The sequence below is a fragment of the Callithrix jacchus genome, chromosome 6 (genome assembly GCF_049354715.1).
Source record: "Callithrix jacchus isolate 240 chromosome 6, calJac240_pri, whole genome shotgun sequence".
Taxonomy (NCBI): Eukaryota; Metazoa; Chordata; class Mammalia; order Primates; family Cebidae; genus Callithrix; species Callithrix jacchus.
Window position 1 is genome coordinate 24,392,271 of NC_133507.1, and position 14,460 is coordinate 24,406,730.

At 42.8% G+C, this 14,460-nt stretch overlaps 2 protein-coding genes across 6 annotated transcripts in view; one reads left to right on the top strand and one right to left on the bottom strand.

The window, feature by feature from the left end:
* TM6SF1 (transmembrane 6 superfamily member 1) overlaps window positions 1-14,460 on the top strand; it is a 31,373-nt gene that overhangs the window by 9,041 nt on the left and 7,872 nt on the right. For 2 of the 5 annotated variants that reach the window (XM_002749180.6, XM_035303953.3), the window contains exons 4-9: window positions 3,376-3,479; window positions 5,883-5,965; window positions 7,572-7,693; window positions 9,481-9,585; window positions 11,827-11,919; window positions 12,901-13,020. In XM_002749180.6, the coding sequence (XP_002749226.1) occupies window positions 3,376-3,479; window positions 5,883-5,965; window positions 7,572-7,693; window positions 9,481-9,585; window positions 11,827-11,919; window positions 12,901-13,020 (627 nt within the window). Of the gene's footprint in view, window positions 1-3,375; window positions 3,533-5,882; window positions 5,966-7,571; window positions 7,694-9,480; window positions 9,586-11,826; window positions 11,920-12,900; window positions 13,021-14,460 lie in introns of all 5 variants that reach the window. The other 3 variants (XM_078326894.1, XM_078326895.1, XM_035303949.3) reach the window with 3 other exon arrangements.
* The window catches only part of HDGFL3 (HDGF like 3), a 100,912-nt gene that overhangs the window by 3,842 nt on the left and 82,610 nt on the right, over window positions 1-14,460 (bottom strand). The gene's annotated exons all lie outside the window — the stretch shown is intronic.

Sequence of the window (14,460 nt, forward strand, 5' to 3'; positions counted from 1 at the left end):
TTTAATATAAATAAGGTACCTTAAATGAATTTAGTATTTGTGTGTCTGTTAATACACGACTATCTCAGAAACCCCAAATCGGTCTTAAATTTGTAAAGTTCCAAACACACAGGCACTTAATGAAGTCATTTGATTGTGATGGTTGGCACTCCCCACCACACTGCTCAAATTGCAGCTTTAGATAGCTGCCTGGGTACTCGAGAGAGCTAATCCTATTTTCTTATTTTATGGTAGGCTGAACCCAGCCCCAGAGAGGTTAAGTGACTTACTCAAGGTCATATAGGAAATGAGGAGCAGGGCTCAAAGCAGATTTTTCCTCTATGTTCAAATAATGGGGAACTTGGTACGCTGTGGGAGTTTGGGTTTTATTCTGTGAGAGAAGATTTTGTCAATGAATAATACAGGCAGCTCTGGGAAGGATGGGCTTGCAGGGAAAGGTCCGTGTGATGAGCTGGGGCACCAGTCAGGAGGCTTCCTCGGGACCAGCAGGGGCATAAACGTGGCCAAGCAGAGGCAGCGCATGGGAAGTAGAGAGAAGGATGAACTTTAGAGAATCGGAGTGGCTAGAATGAGTAAGACTTGGGGACAAGTTGGGGATGATGATAAGGGTGAGGCCTAAGACAATGTCCTGATTCCTACTTTGGAGTTTGGAAGACTGCAGCTGTTTATACACCAGAGAGAGATGAGAGGAGGAATTTAGTTCTGCAGACATTTGTTGAAGGGGACTCTAGGGTCAGAAGACCTGCTCCCAGCAAGCCACAAGATCAGCATGAATTATTAAGACCAGCCACTGGCTCTGGAAAGCAGGATCGCCCCTGGCCACCTCTTTGGTCATTGCCAAGGATCTTTTGTCAAAGATTTGGCTTGGTCTCCATGAGTTTACTGTACAGCCAGGATGCCATCCAGGAGCTCCCTGCTTGATATGGTAGGGAGATGGTATTGTCCCAGTGCAGTGACAGAGACTCACTCCAGGCACAGAAGTACACGGAGGAGAAATTAAGTACACAGAGGAGGCATTCTGGAGAGAAGGGACAGTTTGGGCAAAGGCTTGGAGAGGAGAAAGAGCATGTGCCTCCCCTGGGGCACCAATCTGCAGGGATGAGGCTGAGTTTCTATGGGGAGGTGGAGTTTCAGATGCTGGCAGGGCTTTGCAGGTCTTGAGCTCTAAGTAGCAGTCCTGGCAGACAGAGGAGCCATCTGAGCACAGTTGGTACCTGAAGGTCTGAGAGGAGAGGGGCTTGCCTATGGGAAGGTAGAGAGAGAATAGGGTTGAGGTTGGGACTTTAGAGACCATGGCCAGAAGAAGAAAAGCCTCTGAAGTGGACTATGGGGGACAGGCAAAGAGGCAGAAGGAAAACCTGGAGAGTGGGGGCCACGGAGCCCAGAGGAGGGAGGTTTCAGGAAGGAAGTGATTGACGAGAGGGCTGGAGGCTGAGTTGGCAAGGGTGGTAACCATTGGGACAGATGGGGTACCAGAAGGGGAACTGGTCTGTCACTCTGGTGGCAAGGTCTGCAGGGTCAGGCTCTGGGGACCCAGCTGTAATAAGAGAGGAGATGGGACTTTGTTCAGCAGGCTGTGAGAAGTTTTGGGAGTTTTAGAGTAGGGGAGCGACATGCCAAGAGCCAGGCCTTGAGAATCTTCAGCTGGCAGCAGGAGTGTCATGGGCTGGAAGGAAGGAAGAGAGGTGGGGGGCCATTTGGGAATGTAGCCATGGTCCTCTGAGGGCTAGATCTAATGCTGTGAAGAATAGGGAGAACTGCCAGGGTGACATTGTAGCAATAAAATTGATAGATTTGCTGAAAGACTTGATAGGAGAATGAGGAATGAAAAAACGACCCCGTGGTTTTGACCTTGGTAAGTTGAATGGCATCACCATTAATACAGAGAGACCATGGCTGGCATGGTGGCTCATGCCTGTAATCTCAGTGCTTTGGGAGACAAAAGTGGGAGGATCACTTGAGGCTAGGAGTTTGAGACTGCAGTGAGCAATGATTGCACCACTGCACTCTAGACTAGGTGACAGAGCGAGACCCTGTACACACATACACACACGCAGAGAGAGAGAGAGACAGAGAGACAGAGACAGAGAGAGAGAGAGACAGAGAGAGAGAAAGAGACAGAGAGAGTGGGGGGGGCAAGGTGGACAGCTGGTGAGGGGAGAAGCTGATGAATTAAGAGTTCAGGCAAGTTGAAAGGGCCTGTGGACCATGCAGTTAAAGATGCCCATCAAGCCACCAGGAGAGGATGGCACTGGCTCTGAGAGCCAGGTGTGTTAGCAATGGAAGACTGAAACCATAAATCAGATGTATTCTTCAGTCAGAGCAAGTCTGAGAGAAAGGACGGGGGATGGACATGGGTATAGAAGCAGAACCTTGACTCTGTTTCCTGCTCCTTTGTGATTTTAATTTGATTTGATCTGGGAGAGGTGACGGAGCAGTCCCTGCCCCAGGGGAGCATGAAACTTGAGAGGAAGCCCTGCTTGCTTGGCTGATTGATGGGCTGGTTGACCTGCAGTCTTCCTTGTAGAAAGGACTTAAGGCATCCTACGGCATGAAAAAGCCAGGACAGCATGAGCGTGGGAGAAAAAAGGAAGGAAAACAAGGTGGGGCCAGAACAACAGTAAAAATGCACGGAAAATTGACAGAGACTTTTTAGGAGCCACCTGAAAATGTAACCACCTAGAAAAGGGAAATGTAGTTCATCATATAAGCTTGTGTTCATAACATTAACATTTTCCCAGGAGAAGTATGGCTCTTCTTGGTCTGTTAGATATACTAGATACGTGACCTTAGGCAAGTCTTATAATCCCTCAGGGCCTGTTTCCTCAACCATAAAATGAATTGTTGGGAAGGTGGAATGAGGGGTTGGGTGTGAAGCTCTGAGTGCAGTGCCTGCCTGCCTATGTGTTGGTATGTGGGGAATGAGTGCTGTGCCATGCCTAGCCCAGCAAGCCACAGGATCAGCATGGATTATGAAGGCCAGCCACTGGCTCTGGAAAGCAGGGTCATCCCTGGCCACCCATCTGGTCATTGCCAAGGATATTTTGTCAAAGATTTGGCTTGGTTTTCATGAGTTTGCTATATAGCCAGAATTGCCTATCATCTGCCTTCACATCACAGTACAAACCTATGTTGATGCATCATAGGCCAACTGGCCAGGTGTTCACTAATTCCATCCTCTGTGGCCACCCCTGGTTTTGGTAGCTCCAGTGTAAAGTTGTATTTTCACATTCCTACCAATTCTGTAGAAGTAGTTTCCTCTTAGCAGATGAACACAAGTTAGTTCTGCTGTTTTATTTTACTTGCAATACAGGTCTGATGTTCTGCATTTACATGTCTTATTTAAAGTGGACTTCTTTTTAATACTTTCTTCAGGGTGAACCGTATCTGAACACTGCATATGGGCACATGATCTGCTACTGGGATGGCTCTGCTCATTATCTGATGTACCTGGTGATGGTGGCAGCCATAGCATGGGAGTAAGTCAGTTCACCTGGTGTGTGCCTTTGCCACCTTAGCAACCGATAAGCGGGTATGTAAGGAAACGTTATGCATAGAGGCAAATACACAAGCAGGTATACTGGACATGAATGTAGGTTCCATGGGTACACATCAGACGTGGCTTTATCCTCCTTGTACCACTGCCTTTTGAATATGTCCCTTTGAATTGCTCCCCAACATGGTGACAGTTCAGACAGACCCTTTAAGTTTTCTGATTGCCTTACAAGAATAATTTTATTTTCAGCAATTAAAGCCAAGCACATCTTAACTTCTAAAATGTCAAAATTTCCAAACTGCAATCTCATTTGGGTTCACAGCTTCTGTCCTTCCCCCAGTTCAGGCAGAGCTCTGCGGCTTGGCCTGCACTAAGGCTGGGCTACATGGCCTGTCCTTTCACTCCTCTCAGCTAAGTGCACCTGGTCCCTTGGGAGTGCACATGTATGTACTTGGGATTAAAGGAACAGGGCAGTCTTATGTGAAGGTGCTGGTTTTGGGTATTGGTACCTCCATCATGGTATGCTAGCTTGGTCTTGGGAGGCACACGTGTGGGTTCCTTAGAGACCCAACCACAGGAGTTTTTGCATTGCACTAATCCCTGAAGTGAACATGCTCCTGGGCTGAATTTCTGCCCATGGTGGCACAGCCACAGCTTTTTTCTGCTGGGGTCCTGAAACCCAGAAGGTACACCCTTTGGGGAGGGATCCTTTCAAAACGTTTCAAGTCCAGCTCCATGTTCCAGAAAGTTATGCATTCTTGCCCCATACAAGGTTGAAATGCAGTGTAACCAACTGTCTCCCTCACTCCCACCATGCACTCAAGTTCAGCTCCAGCTCGTTTTTTTTGAGAGTTTCACTCTTGTCTCCCAGGAGGGAGTGCAATAGCACAATCTCAGCTCACTGCAACCTCTGCCTCCCAGGTTCAAGTGATTCTCATGCCTCAGCTGGGACTACATTTTGTATTTTTATACCCGCTAATCTTGTATTTTTAGTAGAAACAGGGTTTTACCATGTTGGCCAGGCTGGTCTCGAACTCCTGACCTTGGGTGATCTGCCCGCGGGTGGACTCCCTGCTGGGATTACAGGCATGAACCACTGCACCCTGGTTCCAACTCATTCTTGTCTGTCTTCCTACAGTCCCAGTCATTGTGAATGGGCCTCTTGGGGTCCCCTTACATTTGGCTTGAAGGCTGGGGTGGGGAAGGAAGCATATAGTATTGTTTTCCTTCAGATAATCTCCTTTTAAATTTCCCCTAGCCTGTTACATAGTGTGGAGTTGGGCTATTGGGGTTGGGGTTATTAATTTAAGTAACTTTTTTTTTTTGAGACGGAGTCTCACTCTGTTGCCCAGGCTGAATCTTGGCTCACTGCAACCTCTGCCTCTGGGATCAAGCATTTCTCTTGCCTCAGCTTGCCGAGTAACTGGGATTACAGGTGCATGCCACCATGCCCAGCTAATTTTTTTTTTTTTGAGACAGAGTTTCGCTCTTGTTACCCAGGCTGGAGTGCAATGGCGTGATCTCGGCTCACCGCAACATCCGCCTCCGGGGTTCAAGCAATTCTCCTGCCTCAGCCTCCTGAGTAGCTGGGATTACAGGCACGCACCACCGTGCCCAGCTAATTTTTTGTATTTTTAGTAGAGACGGGGTTTCACCATGTTGACCAGGATGGTCTCGATCTCTTGACCTTGTGATCCACCCGCCTCGGCCTCCCAAAGTGCTGGGATTACAGGCTTGAGCCACAGCGCCTGGCTTTTTTTCGGTATTTTTAGTAGAGATGGAGTTTCATCAAATTGGTCAGGCTGGTCTTGAACTCTTGACCTCAAGTGATCCGCTTGCCTTGGCTTCTCAAAGTGCTGGGATTACAGGTGTAAGCCACCATGCCCAGCCTGAAGGAACTTTCTGCCAGCATTGAAGATTAGGGGTATATGTCTAGCAGTCACCTTTGGGGCTTTGGCCAAAATTCTGTGATCCCAGGAAAAGTCCATTTAACATCATCATTGTAAGTATGACTGATACTTACAATGATTTAAGATATGGATCCAATTTCCTTTCTTCTTTCAACTTTCTTTTTCCTTTCATGCTGTTTCACACAGAATAGAGAAATGCAGGAGTCCTGTGGCAGGGATGATCATGCTGTAGTTTAACAGAAGACATAGCAGGCACAATTTCCTATTTAAAAGGACACGAAGAAGGTTCTATAATATATCACATGGCAATGAAGTTAGATAACCAGGGTTCCTTGTGTTTGATTTATTCCTCTCGATTCAGCAAGTTTTGATTCATGTACTTTACTAGTTTGAATAAAAAATAATATTGAGGATAATTTTTTTGCTTAATATTCTAAGACAAGCATACCAAGATTTTTTTGTTGTTGTTGTTATAGGGAAAGTTACAGAACCATTGGCCTATATTGGGTTGGATCTATTATTATGAGTGTGGTTGTTTTTGTGCCAGGAAACATTGTAGGTAAGAAACTTTATCTTAAAGTTCACTTTTCTTTTTCTAAAACAATGGGGCTTATTTTTAAATGGAGAAGCTCTCTTGGTTATAGTAGAATCAAGTGATTCCAAGCTTACCAAAAACCAGTTTTGCAGAATAATTCCTTTTTCTCACCTTTTAAAAAATGCCTTTTAAGAAGTGCTTTTCAGCAATTTTCAGAAGCGTGCATTGAACAATTTGGCAGTCAAGTATCAGGGATTCCTGTTTTTAGAACGATCTTCAGGGAGTGAATATGGTGTTTATGGCTATATTTAGCATGCTAGTATGTAACTCCTGACACATTGTGAGAACTCCAAAAATGTACTTGGATATTACCTTTTTTTTTTTTTTTTGAGACGGAGTTTCGATCTTGTTACCCAGGCTGGAGTGCAATGGCACCATCCTGGCTCACCGCAACCTCCGCCATCTGGGTTCAGGCAATTCTCCTGCCTCAGCCTCCTGAGTAGCTGGGATTACAGGCACGCGCCACCATGCCCAGCTAATTTTGTGTATTTTTTAGTAGAGATGGGGTTTCACCATGTTGACCAGGATGGTCTCGATCTCTTGACCTTGTGATCCACCCACCTCGGCCTCCCAAAGTGCTGGGATTACAGGCTTGAGCCACCGTGCCCGGCCAGATATTACATTATTAATGTATGCAGGAAATCAGGATATTATATAGATATATACAAGCATATATAGATACCTATCTAGATGTATTTATTTTTTCTCTGTTGCCCAGACTGGAGTGCAGTAGCATGATCTTGGCTCACTGCAACTTCCACCCCCCCGGGTTCAAACAATTCTGCCTCATCCTCCCAAGCAGCTGGGACTACAGGCACCCACGATCATGCCTGGATACTTTTTTGCATTTTTTTTTAATAGAGATGGGGTTTCACTATATTGGCCAGGCTGGTCTCAAACTCCTGAAATTGTGATTCATTCGCCTTGGCTTCCCAAAGTGCTAGGATTACAGATGTAATTTTTTTTTTTTTTTTTGAGACGGAGTTTCTCTGTTGCCACCCAGACTGGAGTGCAATGGCACGATCTCGGCTCACTGCAACCTCCGCCTCCTGGGTTCAAGCAATTCTCCTACCTCAGCCTCCTGAGTAGCTGGGACTACAGGCGCACACCACCATGCCCAGCTAATTTTTGTATTTTTAGTAGAGACAGCGTTTCACCCTGCTGACCAGGATGGTCTCGATCTCTTGACCTCATGATCCACCTGCCTCAGCCTCCCAAAGTGCTGGGATTACAGGTGTGAGCCACCGCGCCCGCCTTAGATGTATTTTTTGAGACAGGATCTCACTCTGTTGCCCAGACTGGGTTGCAATGGTACAGCCATAGCTCACTGAAGCCTTGACCTCCTGGGCTCAAGCAGAATATTATATTAAATATGCTTTTAAAATACTGTAGATAGGACATGCCTATTAATATATAGTATTTTAAATTAACCTTTTAAATTTGGCCTCATTAAAAATATTGTCTGGCCCATAGCAAAATTTTACATGACTTGAGAAGGGGAGGTATCTTAAATATTACTTGTGTTAGATATGCTTTTGGTAACTTCTTTCTCTTTCTCTCTTTTAAATAGGGAAGTATGGAACACGAATTTGCCCTGCTTTTTTCTTAAGCATACCATATACTTGTCTTCCTGTCTGGGCTGGTTTCAGAATTTATAATCAGCCATCAGAAAATTATAATTACCCCTCAAAGGTGATTTTATTTTTGATGTACCCTGTTTTCAAACTCATAGGGTTTACTCATATCCACTGGCCCATGAACTGTGCCTCTGTGGATTGTAGCATCTGGGGCATCCAAACAGTGTGACTGTTTTGATTATGTAGCATTAATTTACTTACATTTTAGTTAATGTGGGCGAGAAGATCTGTTTCTGTCTGAATATATGTGCTTCTGTTGGCAAGGCCATACTTTGGGGAGCTTCCTGTGCCAGTGCTCACACTGGCTCTAACCATCACATTCTGCATTAGTGTGTTGAGTGAAGTCCATAGCGTGTGGTTTGTCTAGGATTGCTAATGGCCTGGATTTTGAGCACGTGGGGTCCTTTGTGATACCTATTCATTTACTGCCCCAAGAGGACACTGGAGGGACACTGCTCCTCAAGGCAGTCCACATAGCCATACAATCTTGACTCCAGGGATCCAGGCCCACGGAAACTGGCTACAGGACATTGAGACACCTCCCTTCCATTCACGGCCAAGGTGGTCAAGGTGAAACAATACTGGCCTGGCAGATACTCTGTTTAGGTCTTCGTTTCTAAGTTAGTTTCTCTATGTTTCTTTTCCTTTTCTAGGTATTAGGTCATTTAGCAAGATCTTTTAAGCAAAACTGATATATGAAGATACGAATTACTGGAGATACTCAGAATACGACTATTCATTTTACAAAAGATTTTCAATAGAATTCATTGAAATACATTTTAATTGACAAATACTTCATCTGTAAACATTTATACACCTGCTATGTTAACTCAGGCTGACACACCGACAGCTGGTACTGTCTTACATTCTGCTGAGGAAAGAGGTGGCTGTTAAAAAGAAAGCAAACAGTCCATCCTTAGTCCTGGCTCTACCACTTCTGAAGGCTCCATATCAGTGTGTCAACAGAGTAGGTATGCCATGAGGCATGCAGAACTGCTTATCATTATTTTTAATGTGAAAACACAGTGACAGCCAGGGCCAAGCAGGGCACTGTCATACAGTACTGACAGGAAAATAAATTCAGAATTGCTCTGCAAAGCAATTTGACAATGTTATCAACCTTAACAAATTTAACCCTGGAACCCAATAATTCTGCTTCTAGAGCCCTATCCTCAGGAAATCCTCACACAGATACCACCAAAGATTTACATACAAAGTTGTTCATCATTACATTAAGTCTAACAGTAAAAAAATGCCTAAATATCCAACAGTGGGAGAATAGCTAAAGTGTGTTGTTTTCATATGGTATTCAGTTTTAGAAAATTTTTAATCATGTAGGAGAGTTTATAATATAGGTAGATATAGAGGGCAAAAAAGAACAAATACAGATTTGTTTATATACTAAGTCCTGCTTTTGTGAAAAACATGTATGTGTGTATATATGTATGTATGTAGAGAGAGAGTGTGTGTGTGTGTGTGTGTGTATGTATCTACATGTATTACCGGAAAAGTATACCCAACGGTTAATAGTGGTGTGGCAGGTTTATGGTTTATTTTTAAAATTTCTTATCATTAAAATGTCATTTTAAGAAAAAATGTGGACTCATAGAGCTACAGGGGCCCTTCGAGAGATCATTTGGCCCAAACTTTTCATTTCACAGATAAGGAAACTGAGACTTGAGGAGGGAAATGATTTTCCTAAAGTTCCATGGCCAGTAATTTATGATATAAATTGTGAACCTTTAAAATTCTCTTATCCATCATCATGACATTTAATGTTTCAGATTTCAGATTCTTCTTTGACACTTTGGGCCTGCTCTTTAGGTATCAACTCTATTTTAGGTTATTCAAGAAGCCCAAACAAAAGACCTGCTGAGAAGACCATCTGATTTAGTGTTTGTCGTGTGTCTCCTCCTTGCAACTGGATTTTGCCTGTTCAGAGGTTTGGTAAGCATAACAGATCATGATAATGTAACACTGTGAAACTATTCATATTTCCAAATGGAAAAAACTTAGAAATATGTTTTTGTTTTTCCATCAGACTTCTTAGCAAACTGACAAACCATTCCTCTCATCAAAGCCTGAAGCCCCGCACTTGCTTCCTGCTGCTCCCGACCCCAGCCTCCTGCTGTCACCTCCGCCCATCCTTAGATCAAGCTCTACTCAGAAGCATCTTCCTCTAGGTTTTAGGGCATTTAAAAAATCAGCCATCAGAGTTCCCTTCTTTTTTATTCCTTTGATGTTTCTGACCCCAGCCTCCTGCTGTCACCTCCTCCCATCCTTATATCAAGCTCTACTCAGAAGCATCTTCCACCTGGTTTTAGGGCATCTAAAAAATCAGCCATCAGAGTCCCCTTCTTTTTTATCCTTTGATGTTTCTGATCCCAGCCTCCTGCTGTCACCTCCTCCCATCCTTATATCAAGCTCTACTCAGAAGCATCTTCCTCCTGGTTTTAGGGCATCTAAAAAATCAACCATCAGTCTCTCTCTTTTTTTTTTTATTCCTTTGATGTTTCTGATTTAAATGTAAATATCTTTGGTTAACGATGGCACCCTAGGACTGCAGTACAACTGTGGCACAGAGCATCCCTGGGCTCTCAGGAGTAGGGGCGATGGGACTGAGGAAGGCATACCAGATCAACAATTCACATGTATGTAGGGTCGTGAGAATGTCTCAGTGTTAAGAATAGTGTTGAGTAAATTCAGCTCAGGCCTGGAGTCTGCATTGATGTGACTGAAATACATTAAAGGCATGTGAGCATTTCATGTTTTCTATTTTCTCTTTATTAATATTTTACTGCAGAGATTGGGAAAAAGACCCACAGGCTTTGGAGTTAGAATTCTGGCCATTTACTAGCTGTGTGGCCTTGGAAAAACTACTTAATCTCTTTGACTCTGTCTTCCTCTCTGTAAAATAACATTACCTACTACATTATTGTTTTGGAGATTAAATAATGTATATCAAACACTTGGTAGAGGGTCTTATACATAGTAAATGATTACTGTTAGCTATTTTTATTCATTAGTGATCCTTCACAATACCCCAGTTTGATGATTTCTTCTTAGTAGAAATAAATTTAGGAAGTTTAGAATTATATTGTTAATTATATTAAGCTTCAGTGACAATTACTATTCTAAGCCTTTTGGTGTTACATAACAGTTGGGGAGTGGCAAGTGTAAGCCCATGTGGGTGACTTATTATTTCAGGGTCCTTGGGCTATCAGGGGCCTGTGCAGCTGGTTGGGTTCAGGGACAATAAGCTGTTTTAAGAGTTATTTTTATCTGTGGAATGTCAGAAACTTTCTGGAGGAGAGCTGGCTCACAGGAGGAGTACAGGGAAGAGAAGTACAGAAGGCAAGGCCATAGCTTTGCTGAGACCATAGGGCCACTGAAATTGTTCTTTGGTTAGTTTGTTGTAATTCTTAAAGTTCGACAACAAAAAATAGTGGGCCCCACTCATATTCTTGCACAGCCATATCCCCTTCCCTGTGCACATGAGAAAATGTGTGCATGTGTGGGTGTGCATGCATGGTGGGCAGGGCTTTTGCAGATGGGCTTTTGGATTGGGGCTATTTTTACCAACTCTGCCACTGTCCTGTGTTCATATATGCTAACATTTATGGCCAAAGACATGAGGAATGGTGCCTGAGGGGAGGAAGGTGACTCAGAGGGGACATAGTAAGGTGCCAAAGAGACTTCCGGGCAAGAGGACCCTGCTTTCAAATCATTAGCTTTTACTGCCTCCAAAGGCCATAAACTCTATGAGGCTTTGGAGAGAGGAAGGTGCTATTTTCAAATCTTGCAAAGCAGAGTAAGATGAATTTGGTGTAGAAATATAATTTTCTTTCTATAGGGAATAGTGAGCTAGTTATTTCCAGGAAAAGTGAAACTCATAATTTAAAGCAAGCTGTGCTTTGGCTGGCCAAACCTAGATACTTAAACTCTGAAAGGTACCCAAGAATAGAGCATCACTTTCCATTTCCCGCACCATAATGAACCTCAGCTTAACTTCCTTAAGAGTAAATCTGCAAAATATTCCCTTCATTGATGGACCTCTACAATGCATACATTTTGTTAAACAGCAAAGCAACTTGTGACTAAACCTGGCACATTTAGTCTTATCAGCAAACATAAGAACCAGATGTGATTGTATTTTTATAATTTTTTTTTTTTTTTTTTTGTTCTTAGATTGCTTTGGATTGCCCATCTGAGCTCTGCCGATTATATACGCAATTTCAAGAGCCCTATCTAAAGGATCCTGCTGCTTATCCTAAAATTCAGGTCAAGTACTTATGAAGCCTGAGATTTTTCTAAAATTAGTTTTCTTTTAAAAAATGAGTCCCATATAGGACATAGGAATTAATATTTTCAAAGACAAAAATGTAGAGAAATGCAAATCAAAACCACATTGAGATACCATCTCACGCCAGTTAGAGTGGCGTCCATTAAAAAATCTGGAGAAAACATGCTGGAGAGGATGTGGAGAAATAGGAACACTTTTACACTGTTGGTGGGAGTGCAAAGTAGTTCCACCATTGTGGAAGACAGTGTGGTGCTTCCTCAAAGACCTAGAAATAGAAACTCCATTTAACCCAGTAATCCCATTACTGGGTATATACCCAAAGGATTATAAATTGTTCTATTATAAAGACACATGCACACATGTTTACTGCGGCACTGTTTACAATAGCAAAGACCTGGAAACAACCCAAATGCCCATTGATGACAGACTGGACAAGAAAAATGTGGCACATCTACACCATGAAATACTATGCAGCCATAAAAAACGATGAGTTCGTGTCCTTTTTAGGGACATGGATCAATCTAGAAACCATCATTCTCAGCAAACGGACACAAGAACAGAAAATCAAACACCACATGTTCTCACTCATAGGCGGGTATTGAACAATGAGAAAACATGGACACAGGGAGGGGAGCATCACACACTGGGATCTGTTGGGGGGAACAGGGGAAAGACAGCGGTGGGTGGGGAGGTTGGGGAGGGATAACATGGGGAGAAATGCCAGATATAGGTGACGGGGGGATGGAGGCAGCAAACCACATTGCCATGTATGTACCTATGCAACAATCCTGCATGATCTGCACATGTACCCCAGAACCTAAAGCACAATAAAAAATAGGTTTAAAAAGATAATAAGATAAAATAAAATAATCGATGCAAAAAAATGTTTATTTTTTTGTATTTCTTAGGCCAAGTCAACTGCTAATTTGCTGATGATGTTATTTCTCTGTTCAATACAGATGCTGGCATATATGTTCTATTCTGTTCCCTACTTTGTGACTGCACTGTATGGCTTAGTAGTTCCTGGATGTTCCTGGATGCCTGACATCACACTGATACATGCTGGAGGTCTGGCTCAGGTACTAAGACTATTCTGTTGAGATTTACTTGTGGTCTAGCTGTCATTGCTGAATATATGAAAAACTTCTCTGCTCAGTGTTTCAGAGTAGGAAGTAGCTATTAGACATGTCACCTTTTGATCTGCAGTTCTTTGGAAGACATTTCTCCAAGTACATTTTATTTATTTATTTATTTATTTATTTATTTTTTTTTTTTGAGACAGAGTTTTGCTCTTGTTACCCAGGCTGGAGTGCAATAGCGCAATCTCGGCTCACCACAACCTCCACCTCCTGGGTTCAGGCAATTCTCCTGCCTCAGTCTCCTGAGTAGCTGGGATTACAGGCACGTACCACCATGCCCAGCTAATTTTTTGTATTTTTAGTAGAGATGGGGTTTCACCATGTTGACCAGGATGGTCTCGATCTCTTGACCTTGTGATCCACCCGCCTCGGCCTCCCAAAGTGCTGGGATTACAGGCTTGAGCCACCGCGCCTGGCCGTACATTTTATTTAAATCTTACAGTAACTATATGGTAGATGTGCCATCCAGTTGCACAGATGAGGAAACTGAGGTCCAGTGAAGTGTCCAAAGTTTAATGCCCAGCACACGACATTGTTGTTTTATAGGACTATTTCACAATCTCTGAATACCATGGTTACTAAAAAAGTATTGAGAGCTGTCATCTTCAAAATATCCATCCAAATTTAAGACATCAGAATTCCACTATACTATGCTATATAGAACTAGGAAAACTGGTTTAAAAAATATTCTGGGCCTGTCATTCGATTCATTTCCCACTGGCACCTAGCCAAATACTTGGCCCAGAGTAGGTGCTCAGTAAATGTTTACTGCATTGAACTGAAAATGAAATTATCTATGGAGAACTTCACATATAACATAAAGCACATTTTTAAACAAGAGAACTAGGAAAACAAATCAATCTTCTGAACAACGAAGAAAAGTAAGTAATTTCATCATTTTTTCCTACTAGAGATAAAACAAATAAACTTATCATTTAAAAACATTAGCTTCATCTTGGTCTTTTCAAACAGTTTTAAGAATGAGGTTCATCCAGACACTGTAAGCTTGTACAGTCAATTATATGCATGGTATAATAACCACGATCACAAGACATAATAGGATTCACAGGGTTGAAAAATATAGTATTTAAGGGGTCAATGCATAAATCCTTTCAGTTTGAGGTAATTATTTATAAAATTAGAATATTAGTATCAAAAAAGTTGATGTAGCATCCAGAAGTAATCGTTCCTGTTCTTTCCTTGAGGGGCTTAAGGAGGAAGAGAACTAACATTTACTGCCCTTTGCTGGTTGCTTTTCCTTTGCAGCCCTCTGAATACCAGATTTCTCAGTCTTTGGGCTTTATTTCTGTATTTTAGGTCTTTATTTTTGTATCTTTCAATACCAACTATAAGCTGATGACTTCCAATTTTCTACCTTCA